At 42.1% G+C, this 10108-nt stretch overlaps 1 protein-coding gene across 1 annotated transcript; it reads right to left on the minus strand.

Annotated features, from left to right (window-relative positions):
- Positions 1 to 5541: 5541 nt before the first annotated feature.
- On the minus strand, positions 5542 to 9554 carry LOC112577339. The gene has a single exon (XM_025260394.1). The coding sequence runs from the start codon at positions 9552 to 9554 to the stop codon at positions 8490 to 8492; it is 1065 nt and encodes a 354-aa protein (XP_025116179.1). The 3' UTR covers positions 5542 to 8489.
- Positions 9555 to 10108: the final 554 nt, after the last annotated feature.

Consider the following 10108-nt stretch of genomic DNA (forward strand, 5'->3'; position numbering starts at 1 on the left):
TATTTCATGGGTCTTCCGAATACCAGTCTTTGAGCATCTAATGTTTTAGTTAAATGATTAACTTCAAATTCAAACTTTAAGCTACATCAAATATAAGACTTGTTGAAATTATCTTCTATAAATTATACTTAATTGGATGCTAGGACACCATTACACGTTACACACACACACATGCACACACACACACAAGCATTCAAATAACGAATTGCCATGACATACTGTCCTTCCATCTCTTTAATTTATTGTTATACACGGGAAGCAAGTCAGAACAGGTCCAAACCCTCGCTGTCTTGTAGTTGCTCTGTGATTCTATGCATGCATTCTTAGCCTGACGGAAATGGAAGCTGCTGACGGAATATCGGGAAAAAACATTATCTACAACTGCCTCAAAGGGAGCCACTTAAGAGTGCCGGGGTCTGCAGTTTCCAGATAAAATTGTGCCCGGTCTGTCACGTGACTGATACAAGTCTGTGGGAGAGAAGGTCCCTGGTGAGAGTGTAAACATGTCTTTATTCTGGTCACGACAGCAGTTCACCGTCCATTCCGACAGTTCCATGCCCGCAAAAATTCGACGTTGATGCTGTTTTGCTTGATGGAAGTAAAACCCCTCGTCCTGAAGTTTCTTTCTCTTTCCCCTCTATCTCTCCTTCTCTATTACCCTTCTCCTCTCTTTCCGTCTCATTTACACGCAGCCACACACACACATACACCACGAATTTAGAATTTTATCCTTGTGTGTGTGTGCGCTCTCACTTGCTCTCTTACTTATGCATGAGTGAACGTTCACACACGTGCGCGTGTTTCATTAACAATGAAATTCACTATTCCGGCTTTTATCCACAATGAAGCCCGATGAAAGGCGAGTGTAGATGCATGCTTTCATGAGTAGCTTTCAACCTTTACAAAACCACGATAACACGCATGTGACGCACATGCAAAGTCCCGTGAGCATCAATCAATGGAAAGATGTTATCAGTTTTACGAGGCCTCACCTGTCAGGTGTGCTTTCAGGTGCCGTCATGATGAAAGGTGCGTTGACATGAAAGTTGAAAATATGTGCTGAGGGGAATGGGTAGGGATATATATATATACCTCGTATACACACACACCAACCAATAAGTGGATTTTCTTACAGAAAATTGGACAAACGGATGAAATATAGAGACATTTTTTTTTCGATTTGGATAACTAAAATAAATGTCACAAAATATTTAATATATTAGCAGTTTATTTGCATGTCTCGAATTACAAAAGAATTTTTAATATGCATGTACAATGCATCGTCGAAACATGGCCATAACCAATACTTGCATGACATAAACACTCGCGCGTGCACACACACACATATAAACAATTGAGTTCGGCATCCACATTCCGAGGTCAACACATTTCTGTCAGGCTCTCCCCGCCATGACGTCATTATAAGCAGGTGGAGGTGAGGAAATCAGCCTTCTGGAATCCAGCGGCGTCACTCTTGACAACGGTAGACGTAAACGCCGGGTTACAGATGACTGTGCGGCGCCACTATCCGACCCAGTGATGATATTGTCCCTCCACGCTTCGTTTGGCGACTGAGTTGCGTCCCCTGACTGATAAGAAAGATTATCCTCCCCTATATAAAAGTTCGCAGTGACCTGATCCCTCCAATGACCTGGTGGATTAGGCGCATCAAGCTGCGTATTTAAATTATCGGAAGCCCAGCCTGCACCGGAAGTGATGCACAGCTGGGAGTCGGAATAGGATGGAGGCAGGTCTAGGGAGGAGTATGAGGGAGGGGGAGTGGCGTGCGTGATGCCAATCTCATTTTCCCTCCGCCTTTGATGCGCAGTGGGGTCCCAGCGGCGCTCGTTGATGCCCATCATCTCCAAGATAGAGGGCGCTGCGCTCTCCGGTGTGCAGCGCCCTCTGTCGCCACCGTCATCTTCAGGGCTTTCAGCGTCGGTCTCGTGTCTGGAGTAGGCCTGCTGCCTCCTGCCGATGAAAAAATAGCAGAGACCGATAAAGATAAGGGACAAGGCGTCCAGCTCATACATTCTGTCGAGATCTCAGTGTGGTGTTGCTTCACTTGGAATCACGACAGCAAAACTTGAATTCTTGAATTACGAACGAAAAGGACAGCCAAAGCCAAATTTCTCAGAGATGGTCCTTCTGGTCAGTGTGAAGTGAAACTTTTTGGTCAGGGTGACACCCCGACATCCCATTGAATAGACACGAACTGGTTCTACGTGTGAAGTCTCTCCTAAAAAAAAAAAAGACAAAACAAAATCCAAATTCATTGTGCATATGAAATGTAGTCTATTAATGCTTCTCCTAATAGTTGTCACATCAAAGCTACACGAGCATGACATTGTAGGTAAAGTTAACCAATGGCGGTTTTTGAACTATTTTTGAACCTGCAACTATGAGTAACCGAGTGTGTGGGTATCAGTTGCATGCGACATACGCAGATAGATGTAGTTTAAATAGATAAGTTTTGAAATGAGTATTTACTGAAGACTACACCCTGTTTGCTCCTCATAGCTGACGGCGGGTGGTCGAAGTGTCCCGCAGCCAAGCACTCGGCCGCCATCTGTTTACTTTGATTCGATCCTTGTTTGTGTGGTGCTATAAAGTGTTATTACGATGATTCATTTCGCCAGCGGTGCGATGCATAAACATTGCTGTTATCTGATGTTTTCCTGCTTCGTCTCTTTGTCTGACAGATGGTTGCTGTCATTCCGTCTCCCTTAACAACAACAACAACAACAACAACAACAACAACAACAACAACAACAAAATCCAACGTTTTTTTTAGGCTGAATTACGGTATACTAATAGTTTTTCAAAAGTCTGTCTAATGAGGAAAACAGTTGATCCAAAAGCCCATACTTTTTATCTAAAATTGTATGTAGTGTCAGCCTCTCCTTGACACAGGTAACTGTCCTTGACACCGGTCTGTCCTCACGAGGTTCGATTTCAGTGTGTTCACTGTCAATATGTTTACGTGTAGTCTGCATATTTATCATCTTCATGTTCACGACCAGCATGACACCATAAATTCTTCAAATCGCTAAACGAAAAGCGTTGTTCCCTTCATGGATGATCGCCTTTTAGCGGTCTTTAACAATATTGAGAAAGAAAAAAAGGAAAGGAAGGGAACAAACCGAATTATTTCTGGCAGACAGATTTATTTCCCTTTGAACAGTAGTGAGGCGTGTGTGGGTTTGTACCCTCTCCAACCCACCCCTCCCAGTAAAATATGAGTAGCAGATTATTTAACGAATTGTGAGTGATTTCTGCAGTCTCACCTGACTACTTGATGCTTACAAATCTATAGAGAAGTAAGTAATTTTTTTTTGTTTATTTAAACAGGTGATTTAAAGGCCTCTTAGTTGAAACGATTAGAAATTAAAATTATGCTCAAGAAGAGCAACCCTTTCATTACAAAATAAACATTTGGGAAGGAGAGAAGGCGAAAACCACGGAACTTCATAACATTAATCGTTATCAGTTTTGTTGCAGGATTTAAAAAAAAAGGTTATCAAGCAATGTCGACTAAACTACGTCGTCCTTAATCCGAAATAAGTCAACACTGACCATGCATTAGAGTTCTTTCTTTTTTCACAAGTGCTGACAGGTACCTACAAAATCGAAAACCGTGGAAAATTATCACAGAGCTAAAAGTCAACTACCTTTAGAGGCATAAAACAACATTCCTGAAAATTTACATGCCATGGCAGGTGTAAACATGTGCATTAGCGCAGACCAAATGACAAACAAGAGGTAAATAAATATAATCAGATGTGAGAATGTAATATCAACCAATCCAATGTCCAATAAAAAAAAAACAACAAACAAACAAACAAAACACTGAATCAGATTCTCGCACAGAACATCAAACTCTGAAAATGAAAAGCTGTTGACAAACGGTCACAGCATCTAGCAGCACGTCCCTGATGTGTCTTACCTGTTTGCTTTCAGGTGAGATCCCCCCACACACAACACAGACTACAGGTGCGAGTCAGTCAGTTCATCCTCTTGTTAACACTCGTCACATGGCGACATCACTCTCCGCTGATGTGGAGCAGAGACACCTGGGAAGGTGCTACTGTCGGGACACCTTCATCGCTCCTCTCTTATCTGGGTATTTGTATTAAATGTACCCTCCCACCCCACTCACCTCACTTCTCCAAACCGCTTTGAGTCTAGTTTGAGCAGGTTCGCTGCAGGTTTTTTTTTCCACACACCTTTATGTAAACACTCAGGTGTATTGCAACTCGGCCAATCTATTTTTTTTTTCTCTCGAAACAGTTTTATAGCATGTGACGAATATGACAGAGCGTTCACGAGTGCTACAATAGGTGAAGAAATTCTCAAATTTAGCGTACCAGGCAGACCCAGAAAAGACATGATAGTAACGGAAAAAACAATGTTATGTATCGGTATAGTAATATAAGATGCATACATAATATTTAGGAGTCAGGGGTCAGGGACTGAATGACTCGATTTTTCGAGGACGCATTAAGACCCCCGTGTGATATATGGAGTGTGAAGTGCAAAGTCTACGTTTAAAAAAAAAAGGAAAACTATTTCAATGTCTAGTCAAGATGATGGGGAATAGCGAGAACAAGTGAAAAGTAACCTGTTTGTCAGTGCCAAAAACTAAATTTAGATGCTACACATGACCAGGTAAGTGTACCGAGAGTCCGACATGCAGTGCAGTGTACCTACAATCAGGAAATCAGGAAGAGTCTCGGTTCAAATTACGTACTATGTCTACATCAAGTCCACGATGTCTCGCAATAAACATGTAAGACATGTGTGAGTATGTAAGATGTATGTAAGCATATAAACAATGTCCAGCAGTCGGAGACGTAGTGGATTCCTTGGAAGATCATTTTGTTTTATCAGCGAAAAATAATGTCTTGAAGTACTAAGCCATACATGCTTAAACTTAAGGATTGTAAGTTTTCTAAAATCCATATGAAGCAAACGACGCAGAACGACTTCCCAAGACTATGGAAAAAGGATAAGAAAAGAATCAGTCAGATATAGATTTTCAGGATCATCAAATCATGATCGATGATGTGCTGTATTCTCACCACCAAAGCTGACCGTTAGCCAGTACTAACGAGCACTCACTAACCCGACATCATGACTGTCACACTGACTAACGAGTAATCCGTGGATCACACTCTCCAAACCGTTGCTGACCTTTGCTCCACCAATTGTGGAGATGATGTCTGTACTCTCATTCCATGCAATATACAAGAAGCAAATAACAAGTGTATTGCAGCTTCTCTAGAAAGTCGTTTATGAGAACAACCTTTGACATCAAACTCGTCCCCTAACTTTCCCCCAAGCTGTCTTGTGAACCCCTCAGGAATCTTTGACTTCATCAGAATGCTCGCACATTTTATGTTTCATGAAATAGTTTAGGTACTACTGTCCAGCTAACTTTTTTAATGTGATGCAATACCAAAGGATTAACCTTTGTTTCTAATTATCATTTTAAAGCTTTAATCGCCAAGTAAGTTATCTGTTGAAAACAAAGTCGCAAAATGATGCATCAAAAATAACTTTAATTAACGCAAAGTACAAACAAAGAAATCAGAACAGCAAATTTTCACTTATTTGATAACATTAACAATGTGAAATACTTGGTCGTAAAGATTTTTATAAGGCAACAAAGATATATATGCACGCGAACGCGCGCGATCACACACACACACATGCGTGTTCGCACTCATAAACAATTCAGCCATGAGTGAACTATACTATAAGTAGCAATGATGAATGTCATCATTAAGCTGATACAGAAAGTTGGTCTTTGTCTATATCTGCCTTCAACAGATATTGCTTAGAAACAGTTTTAATTGGTTTCTCGTATGCGCTAACAAAAATAATAAAAAAATAAAAGACGAGTAGCCACTCTCGTCATTTGGAAACATCATACTTGCAATTAATCACAATAATAAACAAGCATTCGTTTTTTAAATCTGTTTCTGAATTCACAACTTCGGTCACCAACTGGTCATGAACAACAATGGTCTGTGTCCGATTTCTCGTGATATAAAATATATCTTAAGATCAAAAACAGTCATTTCAACTCACGAATGTGACATGCTCTCTATTCTTACATACTATTTCTCTCAAATAATACAGGATAAGCAAAATAAATAGCGATACCAAAATGCCCTTTTCAGTTTCTCTTCTCTCAGTGCAGACGACAGTTTTCTTACTTTTGCCTATATCATTACCATCACTCCGCTTTATTCACCCAGACCCCATCTTGAATGAAGTTAGGAGGAATAATAATGGCGAGCAAAACATATTTTAGTATATATTCTCCCCACCCTGCCACATTTATGGTTAAAGAAAATTAAGATACAAAAGTAACCTTTACTTGTACTGGAGGAAAAGTGAGAAAGAAAATTGAGGGGAAAACGAGAATGGAGAGAATTCTGGCAAAGGAAAAAAAAGATGTAAAACTGGCGACCGTCACATCAGTAGTAGACTTTGACTGCAAGTTACACAAATATCCGATTACAACTACTAACTGTTTAACTAACACCACAACCACTTGGACAGCAACAAATCTGCCATCCGAAAACTCTAGAAATAACCAACACTAACCTTTAAACAGCAAACTTTATTAACTTTATGTTGTCGTGGGAAACTGATGCTCTAATGAAAATACAAGTCTTCGAGTCAAACTCTTGCCTGCTTTACCCGAGACTCATTCTAAAGCAGAATAACGATATTTATGCATGTTCACATAAAGCAAAACTGATTTTCATTTGAACATCGTGGCTAAGTGAGCAAAGACCCAAACTGGAAGTAGAAAAAATAACTTTTGAAGCGTTATTTTGATCGGTGCAAAAAAAAAATTGACCTGGATGGTCAAACCATTGAAGCCTTGGTCACGCAGTTGAGCGAAGACCTGTTGGTCTCGTGACTCTGTACGATTCTCCTTCACTCTACGTCCTTCTGTCTTGCAGGTTGTGTGGCAATAAACTTTGACCTCTTTGTTTTTCTACACCATCCATTGACAGGTAAAATTTGTCCCCTAACCTTTTCAGGTCGTTGGGGAGTGATGTCCGAGACCTCACTTTTCTTGGGGCCAGCTTTACGTGAGGGGCGTGCACATCTCTTCTTCCCCACCCTGTAAGAAGTCAGGTAGACTATGCCATTACTTACCAATAAATAACTGTGATAGTAGGAAAGCCTTGACTCCATGTATATCGCCAATGGGGGTCTAGCAAGATGGGAACTTCAGCCTTGTCTAGTTATGATGAGGTTGTCATGGTTGATATCATAATACGGGTTCTCGTTGTCATGGTCTAGTTACTTCGACACGACTTTTTGAATCTATTAATCTTGCTTTGAGTGTGAAAGTAATACATAAAAACTGGCCTGGTCCTCCTGGACTGTAAGGAAAAGCTACTCCCAAAATACTGACACTTTAGCATATTATCCTTCACATAAGAAAAAACCCCCAGATTTTATACATCTAGCTATAGTTCACAAATTCGGCATACTCTATGTATTATTGTAACGTGTGTGTGCATAGTTTAAGCCCGCAAGCGATAGGAAAACTGCTAAGGACGCAGCAACAACCGAAAAACAATCGCACAAGATTTTACTGACCGGCTCTTAGCTACATTCAATTAGGCTCCTCTTCTCTAAATCTGTTTGATTTAACCGAGTACTAAAGTAGCATTGAGAGAGATCACGTTTGTACACAGATACACCTAAAAAGCATAAAGTCCCAGCTCTCCTATTGATTGATGTCTTCACAACTTAAAAAAGCATGCTTGTACAATTATGACGTCAAAGTTGATCTCTATGCATCGTTTGTTGGTATGTATCTCGAGATTGTAAGAGATGAACTCGCAGGAATACATCGGGAAAATTGTGTCCTGCCCTAAGCTTTGCCAGATCATTAGAAACAAACTTTGCACCCAGCTAGTCCTTTCAGTCGGGCTTGATGTTAAGACCCCGTCCTCTAGCTCATCCTCCACAAATGCATCAAAGGTCTTATTCTGGTGTAAACTTTGAACGTGCGTTGAAAAACTCCTTTTCCAGACTCCGACAAACACCTCAGCTATGTCCCTCCCGCTATCTTCTACGCCCTAAAGCAAGAACATGTATTACGTCAGTACAATAGTCTATGTATGTCTACCTGCTCAACCAGCAATGGAACAGAAAAAAGCGCATCATCGTCGTCATCATCATCAATTATCTTACCAAATCCCCAGTCAGCAGTTTACCCAATATTCTTAATATATTAAAAAAATACAGCCTGCTTTAGGAACAGGCTACTTTAGCCAAAGTTTGATCCAGGACAGAACCAATGTCCTGAAGACACTAAGGTGAAGTTTTACAGAGCTACGGCCTGTCCAGTGCCTTTGCTGCAAGTAGCTGTACGCAGAGGCACTAAAAACTGTTTCTTCATTCGTCACACACTCTCATTCACCGGAGGCACTGCAGTTTTTTGTTTTGGCTTTTCAGACAGTGCCGTAGCTGGAAATTTCGATATCTAGAGACACATCGGGTAGCTGCTGCCACCGTTCCGTGAGCCTCTCCAGCAGCTTGTCTTTGAATCGGTAGATGTCCGTGTCCCTGACGGCTTTGTCTGCGTCCGAAGGATTCTCCCAGCTGCGGTAATGGTGCAGCAATGCATCCTGGGGGGATAGGTGCGCAACAGACGGCCGCCCGCGATAGGACCATATCGTATGTATACCTACAGTCTGAACGCGTCTAGGATTTACGATAAACTTTGAACGCGCTCCATGTGGAAAAATCTTATTTTCTCGTTTATCAGTGGATAGCACGATGGACCTGAATTTCTCGGCAGTAGACCTGCCAGGGTAGTTTTCGCTGTTTTGAGGCCATTCTTTTCTGAAGAACGTGCACTGAACCAAGTAGACAGCAGGAGGTTCAGACATAGTTTTATCAACGTCCTCAATCAACTCAGCCCACGTGGTCCGTTTCTTGGGGATTATGAACTCGTCCAGATCCTGGTAAACCAGGTACCGGGTGCTCCACCGGAAACGGTTGAGACAGTCGTTGTGGGAAGCCAGCTGAGCAAAGTAATGCACTTCCGGTTCCTCTTTCGCTGGAGGCCAGTGGTCAACGCGCATGGGTAGCCGCCAGTCGATGAGGACCACCAAGCCCTGGGCGGCGTACCAGCGCAAAACGTTCTCCACATTGCTGCCCACAGAGTTGACGTAGAAGACAAACTTGTCGGCGCCCAGCAGGCGGTTCAACTCGATCATCTCCACCAGCTCGTAGGCGCGACTGTACTTGTAGTTAAGGGCTGTGACACACACCGTGAAGTTGTTGGCCTTGGGCGGCCTCAGCACTGCCAGGAGGTTGGTCGGTGTGACGTCACCGGCCCCGCAGTCTTTCCAGGACAAGGAGAGCGCGAAGGGTTGCCTCCCATTCTTCAGTGGGCACGTGACGTATGCAGCTCTATACCTGCCAACAGACCAACATTCACCTGTCAGAGGGCAAAGGATGTATGATGTATACAGTATTGTACCTGCCAACAGTACCGGGTCAGTATTCATCTTTTGTTGCTCACACAAGTAAAGGCATACCCCAGGGACTACTCCTTGTCGACCCCAGGTCTCCTCTGAAAGCTCACCGTCAAGCTTCTAATGAAAAAGTAAAACAAGATTTAAACTGACTTCAGTCGATAGACTGACAGACAATAAAATCTCCAGATCTTATGTTAGTCACCGGCTCCATAACCCATCTGCTCTCTCACCCTTATGTCCGGAACTAGGTTATTATCATCCCGCTCATGGGTCACTGGGGTCTTGAGTACAAATAAGGTCAAATACCTAACCCCGAAACACTGCCTTCCCAAGTAGGTTATTCTCTATAGACAGGCACATTTGACACAAATTTCCATGTGTATTATTAACACATTTCATATGTCTAAGGTAAATAACTGTATTTTATTTTTAATTTGGTAGATTGTTACAGCGATACCTCGGTTCTCGAACATAATTCGTTCCGGGAGGACGGTCGAGAACCAAATTGTTCGAGAACCGAAGCAATGAAACCCATAGGAAATAATGGAAACTGGATTAATTCGTTCCAAGCCCCAGAAAATGCC

The sequence above is a fragment of the Pomacea canaliculata genome, linkage group LG12, assembly GCF_003073045.1.
Source record: "Pomacea canaliculata isolate SZHN2017 linkage group LG12, ASM307304v1, whole genome shotgun sequence".
NCBI lineage: Eukaryota > Metazoa > Mollusca > Gastropoda > Architaenioglossa > Ampullariidae > Pomacea > Pomacea canaliculata.

Excerpts from the sequence above, each read along its gene's own strand:
- LOC112577339 (XM_025260394.1), bottom strand. The coding sequence starts at position 9,554 with ATGAATACTGACCCGGTACTGTTGGCAGGTACAATACTGTATACATCA.